Below are 22,786 nucleotides of genomic sequence, written 5' to 3'. Positions count from 1 at the left end.
AACAGCAAGTCGTAAGTTTCTCTTTGTCTTTCTATTCCCATGTTGATAATGTATAGGCTGGACAAGTGCCAATCAAAATGGAATTTTATTCCAAGCAGAGAATCTATCCAATATACCATGCATCGCTTGATCAGTGCTGCTCTGCTATTAGACAAAATCAAGATTGTTGCATTAGAGACATTCAGAGCTAATTCAACCTTGCTCAAACTAGAACATTTTGTGTCCTTAGCACTTGTTGTCATGGGTATTTGTAGCAGGCTTTATAAACTGTGTCATATTTGGGTAAACCAGATTGAAGAATGCTATCATTTCTTGTATCAATGGTCAGCTTGTTTCCCAAGTGGATTGAAAAACAAGGAGCAGGTAGTATTTGAAAGTCAACACAATCTACATTGTGAAGCAGATACACTCAAGGCCATCAGAGCTAAATATGCTGAAGAAACAATGAAGTACAAGTCTTCTATTAGGCATAAAGTTCATTTGGAGACATTTATAGCAAATCAAGCTGTCGTAGATAAAGTAAAAGAAGTCATTCAATTAAATGATGATGACGAACTTGATTTTGAAGACTTGGGAGGTAAAATTAGATATATATATATATATAAACACTAGTTATTTAACACTTTGTTCTATAGAAGTGATTCAACGATAACTTATTACAATACATTAACGACCAAAATTGAAATACTAGAATTAAAAAAAGAAACTCAATTAGAAAACTCCCCTTATGCATGCTATGCTTACCTTTTCGCGGAACAAAAAGTGACCTGGTCTTTTAGGATCTTCTGTTCCTTTTTCCATAATCTCTGCTTTTTCAGCTTCTGATACTACACTTATTTCTACTATAGCTCTGTCTTTTTCGGACCAATCTTTGATCTTTTCCATAGTAATCAGTCTTCGAGACCATTGACCAAAGTTTTGTTCACTGTTTGAGACTAATTTCATACAAGGATGTTGAGGTACATCATCATTTGAATATTCATCAACGACTGTAGGCAACCAATACACCAATCTTCCTCCCAAATTCAAATTCTCGGCAGCAAAATTCAACAAATCCACAAGCACTTCAGACATTTCATAAGGCATAGTGGGTGGATAATAGTCTTCACGTGTATGCATAGGGACACCATCATACGTACGCAGCGATAGCTCTTTACCGTCATTTCTACCAAGTTTCTTAGCACCAGCACGCACACCATAAGGAGGATCTGTCACAATAGCATCCAGCCATTGTTGTTTACGCCATGGATTGCGACAAATATCAAACACAAGTGTATCAAGTACACGGCCTTGCAAGTTGTATTGCTCAATGTTAGACTGCACACCTGCCTTTCCTTTACCACGAATTTGTCTTCCATCAATATCAGAGCCCATGGTGAATGCACCAAAATGAGCGCAAGTGAATAAAAAGCTACCTGTGCCCACAAAGGGATCATACACAAGCTTACCGGGTGCTGCTAAGGCTTGGTTGGCCATGACAAGTGATAATTCGGCGTCCATGGATGTTGTACCTAAATATTTGCGCTTCTTCAAGTTGTACAAGTTGACAAGATCACGACTGCCTGTAGCGACTAATTTACCCATATAGATATAAAGAGGGTCTTTAGCTACAAGTGTATTGTCAAAGCCATAATCAGCAAGCACATGAAATTGGGCATCAGGGTTTTTCATATCAATAGGTCCTTCAAAGCCAAGATAAGCAAATGAATTAATTACATCGATCTGTTCCTTGTATGAAATTGTAGAGCCGAAAGCAGACACAACAAATTTGAAAGAACAAGTGTTGTATTCAGGCCAACGATCCGAAGTTGTCTTGACTTGTTGGTGTACTTGTTCATAAGTACTTCCTTCACCCCAAAGTTCGTAAATGTTTCTATTCATATAGGTTAATATAACCATAGTCTTTTTCCCAATTTACTTTATCAGAATGGCTCTTTTAATAAGTTTTTGTGCTGCTTCTGTTGATTCTAGTTGAACCTTGAGAAAAGGGTTCTAAAGAAAAGAGAAAAACAGCTGTCAATATCTATGTATCAAATACGAGTGTAATTTACGTCTAGCTTGTAGTCTTCTGGAGCATAAGTAAGGCTTACTTTCTGTAGTTGAGTCAAGGAAAGTAGTTCGGGAAGTCTAAACTCTTCGTGAAACTATACAAATAAGGTTGGTAAACATACAGAAATATACTCCCAAAAAACAAACCTGGGCAAACTGAATAAGATAGGTTGGCATATATGTAATAAAAAGGAGAAAAGAAAAAAAAAATAACAGTTCAAAAGGACGCTGTCAATGCAATTCTAAGCCACTTAACAAATCAACACTGCTATCACTTTTTGCATTAATTTAACAAGGAAAACTTGAGACCCTGCTGCAGTAATGGAATCATTAAATATAAAGCGTTGTAAGCAGAGAGAGAGAGAGAGAATCCTTTTTCTCTAATGTGATATTTTTCTCCTTACCGTTCATTTTCATATAAAGGCTTCTAATCTGATTTTATTAATAGCTTTATTGAAATTTATTGCATTATCACAATAAGGTTTTTAAATTTCAAGTTTTATCAAAAAGAAAACAATTTGTTTTGAATGTATTTCTGTCGAGAAAGGTGCGGTCTTTGGATAGATATTCGCTTCATTTGGATCATATTCCAAGGTATATCTTAAGCAAAAGTAAGTTTGAATATCTTTATTGGATATGTTATTTGGGATTGCCACCAATGCTACTTGGGCTAGTATATGCACATTCGATTAAAAATTAAAAAAGCACGTTCTTAACAGATTGTAAGCAGTAGAAAATAGTACAAGGTTTAGATTGTTTCTCAATCTTTAAAATGAAATTTAGAATTCCTATGAATAAGCAAAAAAAAAAAAAAAAAAAAAAAAAAAAAAAAAAAAAAAAAAAAAGGACTAGTAGTTGTGTTTTAAAAAAGATATATTGGTTGGCTGTAAGTACATTGCCTTGGTTTGGAATGAATTAACCCTTTGTCAAAAAGTGATCGTACTACATGATAATGCAATCATTGCAGCAACCTGACTAAGCAGCGAATTACTCATTCATGTAAAGAACATCTTACCAAATCAGGCAACTCGCTCTGCCTTGTTTCAAACAAATGCATAAAAATGTTTGACAAGGAATCACCCTATTTTTAAGAAACGCTTGGTTTACCTTGGAATTGACAAGGGAATACAAAACTATTTATTTTCTAGACAGTCTAAAAAGATCAAATTTGATGAAACCATTCCCTTTTTTTGTTTCATTTCCTCCTGCTGCTTTTCTACAATTCATGGGGGAGGTGTCTATTCTATTACCGCTCAATTGAAGTTGATAGCCATAAGGCAAATAAATACGACAGAACGAATGCACTAATTTATACGTGGTTGAATCCCGGTTCTTGCATCTCATGTGTGATAATAACAAATTGATCACTAATGCTTGAGATCTTTCTCTATTAAATGCATTCATATCGCCTGCATAAATAATTAGAAGTGATACCTCAGTTTAACAAGCTGACTTACTGCACTTGGATTCCATAATATTCCATATGTTCGTTGTCCGAAATCGATAGTAGCTTGCGTTTAGTAAAGAAAAGACATGCTTTTTCGCCGCATCAAATTCGATGCCAGCTATTGATTCTTGATGTTGTAACTGCTCTAAGGATTTTATCACTGTACGATAAATCTTATCTTCTAAATTGATTTCTAGCTCCGAATTCCTGGTCAAGTATGCTTTAGCAATCTTGTTAGCCACATGAAGGCGTTCTGAATGACTCGAGAATTCGTAATTCTGATAGTTTTCTACTGCTAAATAAAAGAACTTGTCCAGGTTACACCTTGCTTGTAGATAATCACAAACTTACTAAATTCTCACTGCTGTATTCATTCAGCAAATGATATAAAAAGTAGCCTAAAGGTACAGTGGATAACAAGAGTGCTCTGAGTCCTTCTCGTTTGATCTCTCGAGCAGATATTTCTAATTTGACTTGTTCACCAAAAAATTGATGGGCTTTTTGATTGCTTTTGTCTGTCTTGAGTTTATAGCGCAAGTTTTTGGTATCATCACTAGGTGGAGGTGCATATTGTTGTTGACTGGTAGATATAGTACTTCCTATAGATAAAGATCGAGTGCGTCTATAGAACCCCTTGGGTAATTCCTCTTGTTGAAAAGTGGGTGATTGTTGCTGTTGCTGAAAGTAGTAAGAAAGGTCGTAATTACTCGTATTGGTAGGTACGTGTTCTTGGTCATGATTTTCATTCAAGCCATGCAATGTAGGGTCTGTTCCTCGGGGAAGTATAAGTGAAGGTGAATCTTGAAAAGGTATTGTCATAATATAGAAAAGAGAGAAATGTGTTATAATAATGAAACAGTAATTTATATAGATTCATTTTTGTGTTACTATGGCTCGACTGTGTACTACAGCCTATTTTTCTTTAATCATTATTAAACACACCTTGTGTTACAAGATAATATTTCTTTATTGATTTGCATAAACTTAGTAATCGAACCCTTTCTTTGCCATTTGAGCTTTTTCGTTTTTCTAGCCCAAGGGGTTATTATGAAAAAAAAAAAAAAGATCTACTGCATAACTTACCGTTTGCTTATGTTTCTTCTTTTCATCCTTTTTTTCTTGTTTTGTCTTGGGTCTATTCTTATCGACCTTTTGAGTCATGTCTTTATTAGGTGTATTCTTCTTTGGCATGATAAATATATATATATAAAAAGAAAAAAAAAAGAGAAAGTATGTGTGTGAACATGCTTAAATCCTTTTTCTTTACATGGGTTTATAGATTGTTTATGCAGCTAATACTTTTTTTTTATAAAGACAATAGAATCAACTGTTTCTCATTTGTTGATATCAAGACTAAAGGTGTTTCCCACACAACATGACGCAAAATTAGCATATCAATCTGATAATGCCGAAATTTCACTTGGCCATGTATCAACTGACAACAAGAACTTGGCACGCCATGTGACAGCTTTCTTCCGGAATTTTATCCGTCAAGAGCATATTTGTTATTGGCCAAGGCCAAGTTATTGATGATCTGCAAGCTGCGGATTAGAATGAAATACACAATATGGTTGACTGTGTGACATCTGTTTGTTTTGAATGCCCCTTACAGAAAAATATTCTACTCAGCAAATCTAGAACTTGGTATTTGTTTTTTTTCATTCTTTAACTACTGTCAAGCGGGCCTGTATTCGGTCCCACCGGGTTCTTATTTTTCCTATTTTATCTGACCTACCCTCAAATATCCGAATATGCTTCCGCAGAAAATATCAGCCCAAGTAAGTTGATATCATTGATCTAACTCTAATCGCGCTAAATCTTGAACAAAACCGATGATGAACAATATCAGAAGAAAAAAAAAAACTCGTTTTTTATAGACTGATAGACGTTTAACATGGATTCAATGTTATGTGCGGTGTATTAAAGACTTTCGGCGCTTCTTTTTCGTACGATTGCCTAATCAGGATGAGTGCGTGGGCCATATATATTTATATATAAAGCACTTTTGTATTTGTAATTGTTTCTGTTTTTTCTTTTCTTTTTCTTTTTCATATTTTTATAGATATTTATTTATTGAATTTATAGACAGAAGAAATGAGTTCTCATTCTATTGTGATTGATACGACACATCCTGATGACAATCAGTTGACAGAGAAACTAAACAGAGTCGACTTCAATGCTCCAGCCAAAATCTTTCAAAACAAGCATGCTATACACCAGTTTGAAAATGTAACCCCAGATGTTTCAATGCCTGGTACACCTCTTTTGACACCTCACCGCCAACACCCCAAGTATGAATCGGATAGTTCGTCTGGTTATCCTTCTCCCTCTCTGCCTCCCACTGCTGTCCATACCCCTCCTTCCTTATCCCCTCAACACAGTGGCGATGAAAGCAGCAGTAAATCTAAATCCACACCTAAACAGCGCTCCTTTGACGAATCATACAGTGCTTCCACAACGTCACTCAATACAAAGGGAATTCCTTATTCCGCCAGCACTAATTCATTGCCTGTTCGTCCTACCACACCATCACAGTTTGTGTTCAAGAAACCCCAATACAACAAAGAATACCATCATACACACTTCCATCGCCTTGAAAAGAAAGATACCATCTTTAAAGATCTAAAAAAATTGTTTAAATCAGAAAAGAAAAAAGAGAGATACAAGACACATCATAAAACAAGTAGTGAAGTCTCGTTCGCAAATGAATTTAATCGAGACTTGGAAGGCAAATACGGAAAATGGGGTAATGTATACATATTTTTAGTTTTTTTTCCCCTAATAATTTTTTGATAGGCCGCTTTGTTGGCAAAGGCGCAGGTGGTTCAGTTCGTCTAATTCGCCGTAACACAGACGGGAAAACATTTGCAGTGAAACAGTTTAGAAAGAGAGCACCTAACGAACCAGAAAAGGAATACGTCAAGAAGGTCACTGCTGAATTCTGTATTGGCTCTACTCTTCACCATGTAAATGTGATTGAGACATTGGATATCATTCAAGAAGGCCAATACTTTTTTGAAATCATGGAATTTGCTCCCAATGATCTATTCAATATTGTCATGAGTGGAAAAATGTCTCGAGAAGAAATCAATTGTTGCTGGCGACAATTGTTGAATGGTGTTCATTATCTTCAACAAATGGGCTTGGCTCACCGTGATTTGAAACTCGATAATATGGTATTAGACGAACGAGGTATTGTCAAGATCATTGATTTTGGTTGTGCTGTTGTCAACAAATACCCTCACGAGACCCGAGTTCACCGCAGCAAGGGTATTTGTGGTTCTGACCCTTATATTGCTCCTGAACAATTTACTGACCCTGATTATGATGCTCGTCTTACTGATCTCTGGTCTTGCGCTATTGTGTTTATCTGTATGTCTATTCGTCGTTTCCCATGGCGTATTCCTCGACCTGAAAAAGACCAGTCTTATAAGAATTTTATTACACCTTCTACGATGGGTGCTGAAAAATTATTTAAAATGTTACCACGTGAATCTCGGCTGATCATGAAGCGTATCTTAACGCCTAATCCAGCAGAACGTTGTACATTGGAAGATGTCCTTGAGGACGAATGGGTCAAGAGCATCCCTATGTGTACACCTACTCGACCAGAAACAGCTCATGCACATCATTTAACAGTCGAGCCTCGTCCTGAAGTCAAGCAGACTTGTAATATTGTTGTGCTTGATTTACCACCAACTGCCTCTGAAGAATCAGATGCTTCTGTAACTGAAGCTAAAAAGAAATCCAAAGCCACTAGAAAATAAACTTTTTTTTTATTGATGTACTTGTTTAATTAATTGTTCAATGGTATCCAATGTACGTGAACCAATGGCTGCTTTGCCCTTTTGCCAGTCCACCACAATAGGTCGATTGAGTAAGTTGGGATTGTCTTGAATAGCCTGAATAGCATCTTGAGCATTATTGGCATTATGATCGACGATCATGTCTTTCCATGGTGTAGGACTTTGGAGAAAACTAGCAACTTGCTTCAGTTGAGTATCGGTAGGTGTTTGATGGTCAATAATGTCGATTTTATAGGTATCGTCTCCTCTGGCGTTTTTTTGTTTGTTCTGTAATAATGCAAGTGCTGCTCTTGATTTATCAGACTTGACACTATGGAAAAGCGTAAGAATAGGCAGTGAACGTGGTGGTCGAAAAGACATTTTTAAGACAGAGAAAGAAAGAAAGAAAGAGAGAGAGAGAGAGAAAATAAAAGAAAAGGAAAAAAGAAAAAAATGTGCTTTATTGCATAGACTATACGTCATTTTTTTTATGGTTGAGTTTCCTTCATCAAGTTGAGAGCAGAGCTATACAAAGAATAAGTAAAGATAGATAAGATATTCAAGTGCATACCCTTTGATGAACCATTGTATCTGTTGATCATTAAACGAATGCTGTAAAGGGATTTGAACTGTTTCTCCATCCTGTTTATGAAGACAAAGGGTCAATGGCTTGCCTTCTTGAAACTCAGTCAGACCGAGAATATCCACTTTATCAGATGGATCTATCTTATCATAGTCACTGGGATTTACAAATGTCAAAGGAAGCATGCCTTGTTTTTTGAGATTGGTTTCATGAATACGCGCAAATGATTTTGCAATCACAGCAATGCCATTCAAATAGCGAGGCTCTAAAGCAGCGTGCTCCCGAGACGATCCTTCCCCATAATTCTCATCGCCAACCACAACCCAACGCACACCTCGCTGCTTGTAATCGCGCGCTGTTTCAGGCACTGTGCCCTCATGGCCTGTGAACACATTTTTGATCTGGTTTGTTTTACCTTCACTACTTTTGGCTCCAATCAAGAAATTATAGCTCATGTTCTCTAAATGACCTCGGTATTTAAGCCAAGGGCCTGCCATAGAGATATGGTCTGTCGTACATTTGCCTTGGACTTTGATCAGAACAGGGATGTTTCTGATGTCTTGACCGTCCCACGGATCAAACGGTGTCAACAGTTGAAGGCGGCTGGAATGGGGATCAATTTTGACTTGGATTTGATGTCGTTCTTGAGGAGGCGCTTGATAAGTGTCCTGTCCAGGATCGTAGCCCTGGTGAGGCAATGCATCGCCATGAGGAGCTTTTAATTTGAAGGGACGACCCTTTGCATCAATCAATGCATCTCTTGTTGGATTAAACGTCAATTCGCCCGCAATACTTAAAGCAGTAACGATTTCCGGAGAAGCCACAAACGCATGTGTAGCAGGATTGGCATCGTTTCGGCCTGAAAAATTGCGATTATAGGATGTCAAAATCGAGTTTGCTTCGCCTCGTTGTACGTCCTGACGATCCCATTGTCCAATACAAGGTCCGCACGCATTGGCCAACACCACACCGCCTGCTTGAGTCAAGGTGTCGATGATACCATCGCGTTCCATGGTAGCTCGAATCTGCTCAGAACCAGGTGTGATGGTGAATTTAGATTTGGTCTTGATACCGTGATCAATGGCTTGCTGGGCTACAGAAGCAGCACGTGTCATGTCTTCATAAGATGAATTGGTACAGGAACCAATCAAGCCTACCTTGAGCTCATGAGGCCATTGATTCTCTTTGACGGCTTGTTTGAATTGAGATAAAGGCGTGGCTAAATCAGGCGTAAAGGGACCATTGATATGAGGTTCCAATTGATCCAGGTGAATATCAACCACTTGATCATAGACTGCACCTTTGTCTGCTCGCAGATAATTGGCCATTGTATCAGCAGCATGGGCAATTGAACCACGTCCAGTCGCATGTAAATAATCACGCATGCAAGAATGGTAAGGGAAGACAGAGGTCGTGGCACCTATTTCAGCACCCATATTACAGATTGTAGCCATGCCTGTACACGAAATAGAGTCCATGCCGTTTCCAAAATACTCGACAATGGCGCCTGTACCTCCTTTAACTGTCAAGATACCAGCCAATTTAAGAATGACGTCCTTAGGACTCGTCCAGTCATGTAGCTGACCATGAAGATGAACCCCAATCACGTGAGGGCATTTAAGTTCCCAAGGAATACCAGCCATCACATCCACTGCATCTGCACCTCCCACGCCTATAGCAACCATTCCAAGCCCACCGGCATTTGGCGTATGGGAATCTGTCCCAATCATGAGTCCACCAGGCAATGCGTAATGTTCAAGCAAGATTTGATGAATGATACCGGCACCTGGTTTCCAGAACCCAATGTTGTACTTAGCCGTACACGTGGCTAAGAAATCGTAGACTTCCTTATTGATATCCATGGCTCGAGCCAAGTCCTTTTGTCCCCCAAGTTGAGCTTCAATCAGGTGATCGCAATGGACTGTGGTCGGGACAGCCACTGTGTCTAAGCCAGCGGACATGAATTGTAAAAGGGCCATTTGAGCAGTGGCATCCTGGCAGGCCACTCGGTCAGGACGGAGTCTAAGATAGGATTGGCCACGGATGATTTCTTGTGTCTTTGGATCATCCAGATGACCATATACAATCTTTTCAGAGAATGTCAAAGGACGGTTCAGTCTATTCATATAATTCAATGGGCATTTCAATACGATCTATCTACCTTTTCTTGACTGTATGGATATTGCCTTTTAAGCGTTGATAGTCCATGTATTTATTCTTTTCGAAATTAGACATGACTACTTTTGTGCTATAAGTACGCAGAGCGCATTGAGTAACATAAATCTCTTTATTCAAGCACGCTTTGAACATTTGTCTTTTTATGAACATGTATCATAAAAGAAAGAAAGATAAAATAAGCTTTTTATTTCTATTTTTTTTCGTCATTATTTTTAATATGCATTAAAATCATGCAATTTTAAACAGCTCTTTTGACTTCAAAGAAACGCTTCAAGTAATACACTTGCCATAAGCATACAGTGATCAATAATCCAAGTTGTCCAATAGACCACCATTTAACACGATCATTTGTACTTTCAGCAGCTATTGTTGTGTCATGAATACATTGTTTTGGCTCTAAATGACTTACTGTCTCTATGTTGTCTTTCTCGAACAACAATGTATTCTTGTTGAGCTTTAACAGAAAAAATACTTTCTGCTAATTCAGCAATTTCTCTTTCCAATGGGTCTGTGTGTTCTAACACATCGCTTAGCATAAAGATAGACACATCAGGTCTCTTACCTTTGACACTATCATGAATCTTTTGAATGTTTTCATGTACATTAAACCCAACTCGCTTTTCTGTCACAGAAGAGAACTCATTACTGAAACAATACGTGTATTGTCCTTCAATGTTGGCTAAGAAAGTATGCTCATTGGTCGATGTTCTTGTGGTAGAGATAATAACAGAATCAGCCGGGTCTTTGACCTAGTTGGGTTTGAGTACATCACAGTCTAAAATATGACTTACACTAAAATCAATATCGAGATTACCACCTTCACCAACCTATAGTCATGGTAAATAATAAATGATGAACCTGAACATTGTACCTGATAAGACACGGTCATCTTTTCACCCTTTTCAAGATGTTCATAGAAGCATTCGATTTCTCCTGGTTGAATATCAATATACATGGCAAATAAGCCTTGCAAGAACAACAAGGCACTCAATAACAAGACGCGATTCATGATGAAAAGAAAAGAAAGAAGAAAAAAAAAAAAGGGCCCAAGGCTAAATTTAAGTCGGTTGTTTAAAGTGTCATGCATATATAAAGAGGACATGGTCAGTATGCATTCTCTTTAAGGCATTAGACATAGTTGGTTTATTGAATGCCTTTTCTTTCTTTTTTATTCTTGAAAGTCAAGTATTCTCTTTGACATACACTTCTTTTTTTATTGGCTGGTATTTAAGCGAAAAAAAAGTGAAATTTTTTCTTTTCTTTTTTCTCTCTCTCTCTTTTTTTTTTTCCCCCTTGAGATATAAACAGACAAAGAGATGCCTTCAGAAAGTAAAAAGCGCGTCTGTTACTTTTATGATGGTAAGCAACGAATATATAAATACGGATACTTACACCTATATAGCCAATGTAGGTAACTATCATTATGGCCCTGGACATCCCATGCGTCCTCATCGTATTCGCATGTGTCATGGTCTTGTCATGAACTATGGTCTCTATAAGAAAATGGAAATTTATGTAATTATTGCTACTATTCTATTGTCTTTTCTAATGTGTGTTTGATAGAGAGCTAAACCTGCTAATAAGTGGGAAATGACTCAGTTTCATACAGACGATTACATTGATTTCTTATCGCGTGTGACACCTGAAAACATGGATCAATTTCAAAAAGAACAAGCCAAGTGTATGTGTGTATATATATCTATGGATATCTATTGACTGTTACTAGTTAATGTGGGGGATGACTCTCCTATTTTTGAAGGTCTATTTGAATACTGTGGTCTAAGTGCTGGTGGTTCTATGGGTAAAGTGTAATACAGATCTTATTTGTTACTTATGCCTAGTGTAGAGGGTGCTGCTCGATTGAACCGTGGATTATGTGATATTGCTATCAATTGGGCAGGTGGTCTTCACCATGCTAAAAAGAGTGAAGCAAGTGGATTTTGTTATGTGAATGATATTGTGTTGGGTATTTTGGAATTGTTGCGTTACTATGCCCGTGTGTTGTATATTGATATTGATGTTCACCATGGTGACGGTGTTGAAGAAGCCTTTTATACAACAGATCGTGTCATGACAGTTAGTTTCCATAAATACGGTGAATTCTTTCCAGGCACAGGTGAATTAAAGGTAAGCCAAGAGGCTTGTTATCCATGACTGATTCATTCAATAGGATGTGGGTGTACAAAAAGGAAAATACTATAGTGTCAATGTACCTTTAAGAGATGGTATTGATGATGAAAGTTATCAATCTACGTTTGAACCTGTATGTATCTCCTTATCTGATCTCATGTATTCATATACATATATATATACAGGTCATTGAAAAAGTTATGGAATGGTATAGACCTGCTGCTGTTGTGTTGCAGTGTGGTGGCGATTCCCTTAGTGGTGATAAATTAGGTTGCTTTAATCTCTCTATGAAGGGACATGCTAACTGTGTCAAGTTTGTCAAAAAGTTCAATTTGCCTACACTTGTATTGGGTGGCGGCGGCTATACAATGAGAAATGTAGCCAGAGCATGGGCTTATGAAACAGGTGTCGTTGTAGGTCAAGAGATTGGACCAGGTGAGAATGAAATAAGATACCGTCAATTGCAGTTAATACTTATCAGATCTTTTTTTTTTTTTTTTTTTTTTTTTTTTTTTTTTTTTTTTTTAGATATGCCTTATAATGATTATTACGAATATTTTGGTCCTGATTACAAGTTGGATGTAAGATCAAGTAATATGGAGAACATGAACACACCTGATTATTTGGAGAAAATCAAGTAAGGCAATACAGTTTATTGCTCTGTTTGTTGATAACCATCATTAGGACTCAAGTATTTGAGAATTTGTCTCGTACACTGTTTGCTCCTAGTGTACAAATGCAAGGTAAAATAAGGGTTCATACATAAGTTGCTCAATGTAAATGTTTTCTCTAGAGGTGCCACGTGATCAAGATATGTCTGATGATGATGAAGATGAACAAGATGCAGACGACAGATTCTCTCGTAAGTGGTATCTAATTGAATAGCAGTCCATTAACGCTGGTTTAGAAAACTATTGGGATCGTCGTATTGTACCTGAAAATGAATATTATGACTCAGACGATGGTGAAGCACAAGGATCAGGTCAAAAGAGTAAAAATTATGAAATAACAAAAGAAGAGCAAGAACAAATTGACCATGTCTTGAAAGAAGAACAACAAGATGAAGACACAGTCATGTATGAGACTACAACACTACCAAATAAACAGCCTGTTAAATTAGGCACAGAAAGTGAAGAGGAAGGTGAAGTCAAGTCTATAAAATCATTGCATGATTTACATGAAAATGAAAAGTCAGACCATGTTACAACAGTTGATAATAAAACAGAACAAGAAAACATCACAACAACAGCATTAGAAGAAGGTGAAATTGAAGATGGGGAAATTGCTGAATAAAAAAAAAAAAAAAAAAGGAGAGTTCCTTTCTCTCTCTCTCTCTCTCTCTCTCTTTTTTATATATAAATTTATACATATAATGCCTTGCTTACAACATTCATATCCTTATTTAAATACATGGATTGACCAACACTCTATTCAATTGATATCTGTATTGGGTGTAGGTGCTTATGGCACTGTTTATTTAGGCAGACATGTTTACTCTAATCAACTGTTTGCAATTAAACAATTAATCAACAGAAAAGAAGCAGACATCCATGCTTTTCTTTCAGGCCATCCTAATATCATTCAATTTCAAAAACTAGTCTATACAACGGAGGGTATTGTATGGATGGTACTTGAATACCAGCCTGAAGGTGATTTATTTGCAGCCATCACTCGACATAAAAGGGACATTGTAGGCGATAATGATAAAATAAAGCATATATTCTTGCAAATCATTGATGCTGTTGACTATTGCCATCAACACAAGATTGCCCATCGTGATCTTAAGCCAGAAAACATCACATTGGGTCCTGGACTTCAAGTGAAATTGACTGATTTTGGATTAGCTACAACGCAGTCTATTTCATATGAATTTGGGTATGGATCTGCATTCTATTTTTCACCAGGTAAAGTGAAATTAAATCATGCATATTTGGGCTCATGATAGAAATAGAATGCCAAGGTGTCTATCAACAACAAGGCTACAACACACAGAAAAATGATATTTGGAGTCTAGGTATCATTCTCATCAATTTGACAGTTGGGAGAAATCCATGGAAAAAAGCAGACATGTCCAACCCAACGTTTGCTGCTTTTGTCTATCATCCAATTCAATTCTTCAAGACGGTCTTGCCTTGTCTGTCTGAACCATTGGTTTCTATCTTGCTCAACATCTTTTGTCTTGATCCTGATAAACGTATCTCACTCGATCAATTGCGTGTATGTATTAAGCAATGTCCGTCTTTTGTACAACCACACAAGAAGAAGACATTTGTTGTTCAGGAGAAAATAAACAAAACTATGCTTCCGTTTTAATTAAACAAGTCGCATTTTAATTTGTATATAAAATACATTAGATAAGCATTTCATTCAAAAAAAAAAAGAAGGGGGGTTACGCTAACAACAATTAAGCATTTTAACACCGCTTTATTTATGGTTGCATGATTTTAAAAAAACTTTTTCCAAGAGCCATTTCACTATTCTGGTTTATAAAGAACAATCAAAGTTACCAAAAAGAAGAAAAATCTTTTTAAGTAAAAGTTACTAGTTATGAATCTATGAACACGAAACTTTAGTCTTGTAAGAGAAAAAAAAAATTATTCCAGTGATGGTGCAACCATTGTAAAACAATAAACATATGAAAAGAGGGAAGTTTATCAATTGACCGCATTTGTCTACAACTCATTTAAAATGACTTGTAATTTATTAAAAGAATCTATTGTACAAAAAAAAAAATCTGGGGGAAGGGGTAAAAGAGAGAAATATACAAAAAATAATGAAGTATGCTTATAGATATGAAAATTAGGTAATAATAAATATATATATAATGCTGTATATGTGTATGTCATGTTGTTTGGGGGGATAACAAAATATGGAAAAAGTGTACAAAATAGTTAATCGTTTTCGGAAACAGTAGGCAAGTCATTGTTGTTTGTTGTTGATGTAGATGATGAATAACCAAGTGGTACAGGTGGTGGTTTCGAAGTAGGCGGAGGAAGTTGAGGAGGAAGAGTTGATTCCCAGTCTGGTATTTCTGCTAATGATTGTCGCTTTTGTTTTCGTTTGGGTTGGATAATAGAAAGTTTACGCACAAGTTCATTTGTCGTCACAGGCAGACTTTGGCGATAAGATTTCTTGATATTCACAGCGACCACATGAGAAGGTATTAGAATTCGATAATCATCTGTAAGTGTAATGGATTTCAGAATCGAACCATTCAGACGTCCATCGTAGCCAATCTTAATACAGGCTACGATTTTCTTCATGGCCTCGAGCCATTCTTTGAGCTGGTCAATCGAGTCACATCGGATATACCATTTAGAGAGTGGTTTTTGCAATTCGATCACATAGCCTTTCTTAAACTGTTCTGTGACAAACACAAACGTATCTTCTGTCAGGACAAAATAATCGCGTGCTGGGTTGGTGGGTTTGTTGCTCTTGAAGACAAACACGATACGGTCTACAAGTACAAACAGTCTTTGTTTCCAGGATCGGGAAAAAGCAAAGACAGGTTGTTCGTATTTGTTCATCCAGGCTGATAAAATACATGTTTCTATGGCTGTCTTTGCAGACATGCACCATGGTTCAATCGGTGACTCGGTGGAGGAGTCCAAAGAAGAAATTGAAATAGAAGGATCTGAGAGTGATTTTTGATGACGATTGGGTGACGAACAGGAGGAAGAAGAAGGATAAAATCGACTTAAAACCTTATTCCTTAGGTTTTCCGAAGTTGAAAAGCCAGACAACAAATAACGAGAAGATGGTGAAAGTGATGTTGTTCCGGCTAAACTATGATTACTATTGGAAATATCTATCAAAATCCATCAGTATATATGCAAGTTTTTTCTTTCTACTTACTGAAGGCGATATGTGTTGGTTCTTCTTCATTGCTTGCCACACTGAGTCGTTGGCTTGAGGTACTGGCAGTGGTTGTTGTACCAGAAGATTGAGAAGTGATAGACAATCGAAATAATTCTTTATCGTTTATTGTAGGCGGATAGTCCATATTAAGCCGTGGATTTTCAACTGGTGTTAACACAGGTGAATACATAATAAAAAAAGAAAAAAGAAAAAGAAAAAAAAAAAAGAATAGTCCTTGACTATACCAAATTTATTTATTTTTTATAGACGTATATAATCACGTTCTATCTTTGTCATTTATCTATAAAAAAGCGGAGAATAGCCTTATTTAAACCTAGAAAGTCTTGTGATTTTATATAAAGTGTAACTCGTAATTTTGTATTGTATGATTTGCTCCGCATTACCCTTTCCTAGACACATGAACAGAACGAACCATGTATTGAAACCAACTTCTCCTTTTTTTTTCTTGCTTACATAACCTAGATAGATGACCATTAGCATGTTAACTAAGTTGTCAGGGACCAACCATTTAAAAGTCAATTTCTCGATCTGAGTGAAAAAAAAAAGTTTAATTGTAAAGAGGATCTTTTATGTTTCTCGGCCAAAACAACATTAAGTTTAGCCAGATTACACAAAAAAAAAGCGCCATATATCAAGTGTGTATAAACAAGTTGCTGTCGCTTTATGTTGGCGGAGTCCTGTTCGTAACACTTTTGAACGTAGATGAATGTCTATGACAAGTGAAACAATAGTTTCCCCCGAAACATAAATTCTCTCGGTTTGTTTCCGTTGACTATGGGCTTTGGAAAATGCATCTTTCTTTTATTTTTTTTCCTCCTACTTAAAACTCAGTACATTGTTGTCTTATTAAACAAGGAAGTACAAAAAAAAAACTGCTATGATGCGGAAACAAATACATATTGTTGTAAAATATATTAGCAAAAATATAGCTTTGATCATAATGAACCTTAGTTGATTTTTTAGTAAGGAAGCTATAATACGACGTCATTCCTTTTAAGTAATTTAGTGAATAGATTAAAAAAGTCCGTTCACTTTATTCAAAAAATGGGTCGTAATTAAGTGGGGTTTATTGGCTTTGATTTTGCTTTAGTTCATTAGATCAGCGTGCCAAATTACGACATAATTTTGATTAGAGCTATATAGTATGGTACTTTACAAACTTTTCAGGGTCAACAAGCTCATAAGACAATTTTGGAAATTGTTACCAAAAAATCATATGTTCTCAAAGCAAAATGTTGTGTCCATCAAAGAGGAAACAGGACCCACATCTGACAACAAAATTACTCTAAAGGAGTTACAACTGACAGCAGCAAAGATGAATGTGCAGAGAGCAATATCATGGCAGTTGTGCAGTTAGAGAAAGGAACACTCTGTTCGCTTCGATCCGTAAAAGCTTTTCTTTATGTACAAACATACTTTAGGTCCTTGTTTATTACACATTTATTAAATGCATATAAATGCGGTCAACTGATAAAATGCATTTGACATATCGATTTCTTTCTTTTGTGTTCATTATTTATCCCAAATCTTTTATTTCCCAAAACCAACACATGTATACAAAAGTAGTTCTCTTCGTCTTACAACTACTGGATCACTAGCCTCCAGCATATAGAAGACTATGCGACAGTAATGGTACATGTTTGATCTACTGAAACAATACACAGATAAACTTGTTTTGATCTGCGAAGGCATGTTATTGATTTCGACTATAGACTGCTCCTTGTGATCAATACCTCTTATTCGCAGAGATGTACAAAGCAATAAACTTTTTAAAAGCCCTTTGCAAGAGCAGCATGAAGAGAAATTATTTGAGAAAAACTACAAAGTATTTGAGAGTCTCACCACTGGACTGAAAGAAATACAGCTTTGAATAGCTTTAAGTACTTACAAATCATGTTTGCTAATATCCATGGTACATTTGAAATTAAAAAAGAAAGCGACATGTAAAATTTGACTAAAGTATGCCTTTCGACCAAAGGGTACTAGTCATAAAACACTTTTTTTTTAAAGAAAAAACCTGACAGCTCTTGATCTTCTGGATGCTACAAGACGAAAAATGGAGCCATCGACAAGCTTAAACACTCAAAATGAGCGCCGGAGGCTATATTTTTTGGTAAATGTGTTTGTCTACCAATTGTACAAGGAGAATGACGAGATATGAGCAGAAAACATCATAGACATTTTTGTGTATTTTCTCGACATTTTAGCAAAGTTGTTGTGTTCTCTACATCAATAGAACTAGAAAGCAAATATCTACAACTTTTGTCACTACACCAAACCCCAAAACTGCGTCTTTATGTAGTTTTCAGCAAAAGCTTCATTTTTTGATGTGATAGGAAGTAATTGGAGTTATTTTTATTTTCAATCTTCGAAATAGACCATTCTTTGTGTGTGTGTCGATACTTTTGAAATAAATAGAGACTTTGCTTCTATGTCAATGTTCTACATAAAAGCCACAATCCGTTTCATTCATTTTGTTATAAACACGTATCTGCTTCATGCAACTTATTTGAAAGATAAAAAAGAGAGAGAGAGAAAAAAAAGAGAACATTGCTTTATGATAAATTACAATTTGGTAGGCTTAACTTCACCTAAAAAGAGTGTCTTGTCTGTACTTGCACTCATAATAATAGGTTCCTTAGGATGCCAGTCAACATCGTTCACGCAACCCTTATGACCAGGCAATTTATACAGAATCTTTCTACTTTCTACTTGCCAAATCACAGCTGTTCTATCAGCTGAACCACAGGCGATTTGACTTCCATCTGTAGCCCAACAGGGACGAATCAAGTTCTTTTCATAACCATGAGGAGCCCCTTCAAATATCTTTAAGCAACGATCAGCTGGGGCAAATGGCTTGATGTCCCAAATACGGACTGTGTTATCCATCGCATTGGTCAACAAGTGTGCACCATCAGGACTCAATGCCATACCAGATACTGTATCAGCATGGCCTTCCATGGTATAGGCGACTTGGTTCTTACGTACATCCCATGCCTTGATGTGGTTATCGAGACCACCTGTATATACCATATCACCAGCATCACTAAAGCAGACACTTGTCACTTGGTAATCATCATCAAATGAATGGACAGCTTCTTTTGTACGGTGATCCCATATTTTGATCGTACGGTCATCACTGCCTGAGACAACGAGTTCAGGTCCACGACGAGCCACTTGACAACTGTTGACAATGTTGCTGTGTCCTCTCCATCGACGTATACGTTCGCCTGTCTTTGCATCAAAAATGCCTACTGTCTTATCGGCTGAACAACTAAAGATTTGACTCGAGTCTCGAGACCAGTGTATTTCCATGATGGCATTGGAATGGCCTTTTAATATACCATAGTTCTTGACTTCTCCATATGTATTCCATAATACTACAATGAATGTTAGTTGTTGTTGTTGTTGTTGTTGTTATTGTTGTTGTATACATACAAATCTGTCTATCAAATCCAGCACTAGCAATGTATTCTCCAGAAGGGTCGAATTGACAAGAATAAATTTCACCCTAAAAGAAATAAATAAACATGATATGTTCACAAGTATACTTACACCATGTCCTGTTAATTGCATCACAGGTGCTTCTAATGAAGATGTACGCCTAATCTAATAAAGAAAAAAAAAAGCAGTGAGTTGATATGGATACAACATAAAATAAACGCGCGTACTGTTCCAACAATAGCATTCTTTGTACCCGATCGCTGATCAGACAAGTTGATGAGAGACTGACTGTTATCTTCATTGTCTTGTTTAGCACGTTTGATAAGTGCACCACCACTGGAAGGACCGGCTTGTCTTTTTTCTGCCATAATAAACAAAATAGAAAGAAAGAAAGAGAAAAAAACAAGTTCATCCAATGAAGGAGCCAGTCACACTATATAAAAAAAAAGAGACCCTTCTCATTTTTCTTCTTCCCTCTTTTTTTTTCTCTCTCTTGAGCCATGCTTGTCTGTAGACGTCTTCTCAGTTTAACCAACAAAAGATATATTCATACAACTCCTGCTGTATTGGCAGAGAGTGATGGTTTATTTGGCAAACTCAATCCTTGGGCAAAGAAAGAACAACCTCAGACAGTTACCCCTGCTCAACACACTAATGAAGAAGTAGTGGCTCCTGTCACTTTTGATGTCAAATATGAAGAAGCAGAAGAAATCACCTCGTAACTATTTAAAACATATGTATGACTTATTTACTGATGTCCAATAGCTGGAAACGATCTGATGTATTGACCAATGAACAAGAGATCGAATCTACATTGAAGTCTGTGATCTTACAGCACTTGCAAAACGCCAATGAAACAAACTGGAAGGAATTACCTTTTGAAGACTCACACATTAAATTCCAAGTAAATAATACTAAGTCAATAGAAAGTGATTACTTATGAATTGATAGATTCTCAAGGAAAGCATCAAACAAACCGGTAAAGAAGTCCCCAACTATCAATTAAGTCAATTAGAAACAACAGGCCATGTTTTGGAATTCTTCAAGCATACTCAAGTACAAACTCATTCTACTATTGAAGATTATTTCTTGTCCAACAAGGACAGTTTACCAACCAACTTGACATTCGCTTCTAGAGAATAAACGATTTTATACACGTTGATTTATGTCTTGAAATAGTTTTTGATGCATACACCATAGTCTATCTGGAGGAACCATGCTAAAATAAATAGCAAATAGTTCTCTATCTTGTTCCTGTTGATATAAAAAATAGAATTCATGGTCTTTTGATGCTTGTGACATGCGATCCTTTCTGTCTCGATAACAAAGACCTAATCGTAACATATCATTGCACTGAATAAAGACATAAGTGAAAATGATTTGTACATAGATAGTTACCAGTTTTTTAAGTGTGGGTTCATTAGGCCACACCCATGGACATCTGTCTGTATTATATCTACTATAGACTTCATGTAATAATTCATGATTTTTATCCAACTCATTAAGATCAACAACAGAAGGACTGGTCATAATCCCCTTGTCAAAATGACAGAAATGGACCAGGCCAGGATACGTCGTAGCAAACGATAGATTCGTAAAATGCGTGGCTTCTTTGGTCAATAAAAAACTACTAAAGTCTTTTAGACAAGACCTTAAACTAGACTTGAATCGCTTGACTTGAGTTGACATGGGTTTCCATACATTTTTTGAATGTAGTTTTGTATTTGAGTACGATATCTATAGATGAATGATGAGTTCAGAATGTCTACTTGGTTATTTTACCCGCTCAGGATCATCTTTACAGACAACAATCGCACACAGTTCTTGGTGTATAAGTACAAGGATAAAATTAGCTAAATAGACATGTCCATCTAGTTTGACCCATCTTCGAACAAGTTTAACATCTTCTGTTTGGTCTAAATAACTTGTTTCTCCTTTGATCAAGTTAGTCAACAAATGTTTCAAGGAAAAGTCTTCCTGAGACAAACTTATAGACCGAGATCGACTATGAGTAGGTGAAGAAGGTGCTGAAGAGATCAAAGTAGGGCTCTTGGGTGAAATGGGTGTTACTTGAGAAGGAACACTGCTGGATAAGAAAGAGGTATAAGGTTCGTCCATATTGAGGATATCAGAAATCATGGAGGGATGCAATTGATGGTGTGGTTTAAGGACATTGGAGGGAACACGCTGTGGTGTTTTGATGGTGTGTACTAAGGGTGTACTCCAGTAAGAGATAGAAGAATCAGATGAGACAACAGTAACAGAAGAAGCTGATTTCTCTCGTATTTTAAATGGAGCCGTATTTGAGTTGGCGTCATAGACATATGCAAGTGAAGATTGGATGCTGGATGCCTCAGATTTAGATGAAGAAGGGGATGAAGTATGATTGAGGGTAGTTGTTGATCTAGAGGGGGATATATCTTGGGGTAAAGTGGTTGTTCTTGTTTGATGGATGCCTGAACAAGCAAATTAAATTAAGAATATTGTTGAAATCTTACCTGATTCATGCTTTTCTTGTAAATACTGTGTCACCATTAACTTGCAAAAATAAACAAACTCGTCTGGTAAGTCTTTTGAACTTTGGGCAACTAACTTTTCTCGAGCAAATAGAAAGCAACAAGACCAAGTAGCAGTGGAAGATTCATGCTGATCTATAGAATGCATAGTAGGGGATGAAAAAAAGTGGTTTTTATGGTAATGATGTACAAAGGCTGTATTGCAACACTGTATCATGTTCTCAGTCAGTCGAGAGCGTAAATCCTCACTGACTTGGACTTGTTCACTCAGGCATAGACAATCACTTGATCTTGTCGATAATTTCTGATAAATAAACGGTAATTGAGCTAGACATGCACTGATGTCAGACAAACTAATGCTTATTCGACGAGAACTACTATTTCCTTCAAGCTGTAAAGACCAATGAGGACCATAATGAAATTTGATAAAATGATGCATCACTCTCAAGTGAAGTTGTAATAAAGAAACAGGAACACGCTTCTTGTTTGTACAGGCAATATACATCAAATTTTGTTGCTATGTACTCTGTCAGTGGTTGTTTCAGAGCAAGGGATTTTGTATGCTTACCTCCCTAAAGACCACTGTCTTGTTTCCTATTCTTATATGGTCCAGAATGTCATTCAAGTTAGCCTTGATCAGATCTTTAATGACAAGAAGTGGAAGATAACGTATTCTATGACTCTCTGTAGTATTTGTAAGACTGTTTGACTGCCTTGACTGGTATATCACTGTCCCTAGCTTATTGACGATAAAATATGTCACAATCATCATAGA

The 22,786-nt window shown here is 36.7% G+C and overlaps 13 protein-coding genes across 13 annotated transcripts; 5 read left to right on the top strand and 8 right to left on the bottom strand.

Annotated features, from left to right (window-relative positions):
• Positions 1-117: 117 nt before the first annotated feature.
• On the top strand, positions 118-652 carry B0P05DRAFT_577270 (uncharacterized protein; the record flags this gene model as incomplete). The annotated part of the gene is made up of 2 exons (XM_051581771.1): positions 118-577; positions 636-652. The coding sequence occupies 2 exons, from the start codon at positions 118-120 to the stop codon at positions 650-652; spliced, it is 477 nt and encodes a 158-aa protein (XP_051438882.1).
• Positions 653-711: 59 nt separating this feature from the next.
• On the bottom strand, positions 712-2,242 carry B0P05DRAFT_503690 (S-adenosyl-L-methionine-dependent methyltransferase; the record flags this gene model as incomplete). Its single annotated transcript, XM_051575482.1, has 4 exons — positions 2,197-2,242; positions 2,052-2,144; positions 1,919-1,992; positions 712-1,873 (listed from the first exon to the last, which is right to left on the bottom strand). The coding sequence occupies exons 1-4, from the start codon at positions 2,224-2,226 to the stop codon at positions 712-714; spliced, it is 1,359 nt and encodes a 452-aa protein (XP_051438881.1). The 5' UTR covers positions 2,227-2,242.
• Positions 2,243-2,900: 658 nt separating this feature from the next.
• B0P05DRAFT_526174 (RGS domain-containing protein) lies at positions 2,901-4,767 on the bottom strand. Its single transcript, XM_051576408.1, has 4 exons — positions 4,580-4,767; positions 3,848-4,525; positions 3,507-3,804; positions 2,901-3,458 (listed from the first exon to the last, which is right to left on the bottom strand). The coding sequence occupies exons 2-4, from the start codon at positions 4,313-4,315 to the stop codon at positions 3,187-3,189; spliced, it is 1,038 nt and encodes a 345-aa protein (XP_051438880.1). The 5' UTR covers positions 4,316-4,525; positions 4,580-4,767; the 3' UTR covers positions 2,901-3,186.
• Positions 4,768-5,590: 823 nt separating this feature from the next.
• Positions 5,591-7,263, top strand: B0P05DRAFT_462408 (kinase-like domain-containing protein; the record flags this gene model as incomplete). Its single annotated transcript, XM_051574116.1, has 2 exons — positions 5,591-6,242; positions 6,293-7,263. 2 exons carry the CDS (start codon positions 5,591-5,593, stop codon positions 7,261-7,263), a joined length of 1,623 nt encoding a protein of 540 aa, XP_051438879.1.
• Positions 7,264-7,272: 9 nt separating this feature from the next.
• Positions 7,273-7,662, bottom strand: B0P05DRAFT_462383 (uncharacterized protein; the record flags this gene model as incomplete). Its single annotated transcript, XM_051574114.1, has 1 exon — positions 7,273-7,662. One exon carries the CDS (start codon positions 7,660-7,662, stop codon positions 7,273-7,275), a length of 390 nt encoding a protein of 129 aa, XP_051438878.1.
• A 107-nt stretch (positions 7,663-7,769) lies between these two features.
• On the bottom strand, positions 7,770-10,099 carry B0P05DRAFT_583661 (aconitate hydratase; the record flags this gene model as incomplete). The annotated part of the gene is made up of 3 exons (XM_051582269.1): positions 7,770-7,806; positions 7,853-9,982; positions 10,026-10,099. 3 exons carry the CDS (start codon positions 10,097-10,099, stop codon positions 7,770-7,772), a joined length of 2,241 nt encoding a protein of 746 aa, XP_051438877.1.
• A 104-nt stretch (positions 10,100-10,203) lies between these two features.
• B0P05DRAFT_526161 (emp24/gp25L/p24 family/GOLD-domain-containing protein) lies at positions 10,204-11,052 on the bottom strand (the record flags this gene model as incomplete). The annotated part of the gene is made up of 5 exons (XM_051576407.1): positions 10,204-10,405; positions 10,452-10,559; positions 10,605-10,791; positions 10,834-10,869; positions 10,914-11,052. Coding segments are annotated over 5 exons (595 nt in total), but the record flags the coding sequence as incomplete, so codon positions are not given.
• Positions 11,053-11,330: 278 nt separating this feature from the next.
• Positions 11,331-13,481, top strand: B0P05DRAFT_484557 (histone deacetylase 1/2). Its single transcript, XM_051575241.1, has 11 exons — positions 11,331-11,401; positions 11,445-11,557; positions 11,606-11,723; positions 11,769-11,843; positions 11,889-12,169; positions 12,213-12,305; positions 12,358-12,607; positions 12,701-12,809; positions 12,857-12,915; positions 12,966-13,034; positions 13,080-13,481. The coding sequence occupies exons 1-11, from the start codon at positions 11,359-11,361 to the stop codon at positions 13,463-13,465; spliced, it is 1,596 nt and encodes a 531-aa protein (XP_051438875.1). The 5' UTR covers positions 11,331-11,358; the 3' UTR covers positions 13,466-13,481.
• On the top strand, positions 13,464-14,468 carry B0P05DRAFT_526157 (kinase-like domain-containing protein). The gene has a single exon (XM_051576406.1). The coding sequence runs from the start codon at positions 13,545-13,547 to the stop codon at positions 14,112-14,114; it is 570 nt and encodes a 189-aa protein (XP_051438874.1). The 5' UTR covers positions 13,464-13,544; the 3' UTR covers positions 14,115-14,468.
• A 301-nt stretch (positions 14,469-14,769) lies between these two features.
• B0P05DRAFT_526155 (uncharacterized protein) lies at positions 14,770-16,230 on the bottom strand. Its single transcript, XM_051576405.1, has 2 exons — positions 16,028-16,230; positions 14,770-15,980 (listed from the first exon to the last, which is right to left on the bottom strand). Exons 1-2 carry the CDS (start codon positions 16,218-16,220, stop codon positions 15,064-15,066), a joined length of 1,110 nt encoding a protein of 369 aa, XP_051438873.1. The 5' UTR covers positions 16,221-16,230; the 3' UTR covers positions 14,770-15,063.
• A 2,281-nt stretch (positions 16,231-18,511) lies between these two features.
• B0P05DRAFT_526152 (uncharacterized protein) lies at positions 18,512-19,898 on the bottom strand. Its single transcript, XM_051576404.1, has 4 exons — positions 19,723-19,898; positions 19,607-19,660; positions 19,490-19,562; positions 18,512-19,431 (listed from the first exon to the last, which is right to left on the bottom strand). Exons 1-4 carry the CDS (start codon positions 19,861-19,863, stop codon positions 18,617-18,619), a joined length of 1,083 nt encoding a protein of 360 aa, XP_051438872.1. The 5' UTR covers positions 19,864-19,898; the 3' UTR covers positions 18,512-18,616.
• A 37-nt stretch (positions 19,899-19,935) lies between these two features.
• Positions 19,936-20,887, top strand: B0P05DRAFT_226750 (uncharacterized protein). The gene is made up of 3 exons (XM_051573273.1): positions 19,936-20,213; positions 20,261-20,399; positions 20,447-20,887. The coding sequence occupies exons 1-3, from the start codon at positions 19,996-19,998 to the stop codon at positions 20,636-20,638; spliced, it is 549 nt and encodes a 182-aa protein (XP_051438871.1). The 5' UTR covers positions 19,936-19,995; the 3' UTR covers positions 20,639-20,887.
• Positions 20,697-22,780, bottom strand: B0P05DRAFT_583654 (uncharacterized protein; the record flags this gene model as incomplete). The annotated part of the gene is made up of 5 exons (XM_051582268.1): positions 20,697-20,714; positions 20,894-21,232; positions 21,278-21,951; positions 21,994-22,528; positions 22,580-22,780. The coding sequence occupies 5 exons, from the start codon at positions 22,778-22,780 to the stop codon at positions 20,697-20,699; spliced, it is 1,767 nt and encodes a 588-aa protein (XP_051438870.1).
• Between the last annotated feature and the right edge of the window lie 6 nt (positions 22,781-22,786).

This window comes from Gilbertella persicaria (assembly GCF_025201335.1).
Source record: "Gilbertella persicaria strain CBS 190.32 chromosome Unknown B0P05scaffold_4, whole genome shotgun sequence".
NCBI classification, from domain to species: domain Eukaryota; kingdom Fungi; phylum Mucoromycota; class Mucoromycetes; order Mucorales; family Choanephoraceae; genus Gilbertella; species Gilbertella persicaria.
This window is presented reverse-complemented; position numbering and strand designations above follow the sequence as displayed.

Excerpts from the sequence above, each read along its gene's own strand:
- B0P05DRAFT_526174 (XM_051576408.1), bottom strand. The coding sequence starts at position 4,315 with ATGACAATACCTTTTCAAGATTCACCTTCACTTATACTTCCCCGAGGA. Across the intron at positions 3,805-3,847 it reads AATACAGCAGTGAGAATTTA|TTCTTTTATTTAGCAGTAGA; the intron begins GTAAGTTTGTGA and ends AACCTGGACAAG. Across the intron at positions 3,459-3,506 it reads TATTATGGAATCCAAGTGCA|GCGATATGAATGCATTTAAT; the intron begins GTAAGTCAGCTT and ends TTATTTATGCAG.
- B0P05DRAFT_484557 (XM_051575241.1), top strand. The coding sequence starts at position 11,359 with ATGCCTTCAGAAAGTAAAAAGCGCGTCTGTTACTTTTATGATG. Across the intron at positions 11,558-11,605 it reads ATAAGAAAATGGAAATTTAT|AGAGCTAAACCTGCTAATAA; the intron begins GTAATTATTGCT and ends TGTGTTTGATAG. Across the intron at positions 11,844-11,888 it reads AAGTGCTGGTGGTTCTATGG|AGGGTGCTGCTCGATTGAAC; the intron begins GTAAAGTGTAAT and ends TGCCTAGTGTAG.
- B0P05DRAFT_526157 (XM_051576406.1), top strand. The coding sequence starts at position 13,545 with ATGCCTTGCTTACAACATTCATATCCTTATTTAAATACATGGATTGAC.
- B0P05DRAFT_526155 (XM_051576405.1), bottom strand. The coding sequence starts at position 16,220 with ATGTATTCACCTGTGTTAACACCAGTTGAAAATCCACGGCTTAATATG. Across the intron at positions 15,981-16,027 it reads ACCAACACATATCGCCTTCA|ATATTTCCAATAGTAATCAT; the intron begins GTAAGTAGAAAG and ends GGATTTTGATAG.
- B0P05DRAFT_526152 (XM_051576404.1), bottom strand. The coding sequence starts at position 19,863 with ATGGCAGAAAAAAGACAAGCCGGTCCTTCCAGTGGTGGTGCACTTATC. Across the intron at positions 19,563-19,606 it reads TGCAATTAACAGGACATGGT|GGTGAAATTTATTCTTGTCA; the intron begins GTAAGTATACTT and ends TATTTCTTTTAG. Across the intron at positions 19,432-19,489 it reads TGGATTTGATAGACAGATTT|TATTATGGAATACATATGGA; the intron begins GTATGTATACAA and ends CATTCATTGTAG.
- B0P05DRAFT_226750 (XM_051573273.1), top strand. The coding sequence starts at position 19,996 with ATGCTTGTCTGTAGACGTCTTCTCAGTTTAACCAACAAAAGATATATT. Across the intron at positions 20,214-20,260 it reads GAAGCAGAAGAAATCACCTC|CTGGAAACGATCTGATGTAT; the intron begins GTAACTATTTAA and ends GATGTCCAATAG. Across the intron at positions 20,400-20,446 it reads ACTCACACATTAAATTCCAA|ATTCTCAAGGAAAGCATCAA; the intron begins GTAAATAATACT and ends ATGAATTGATAG.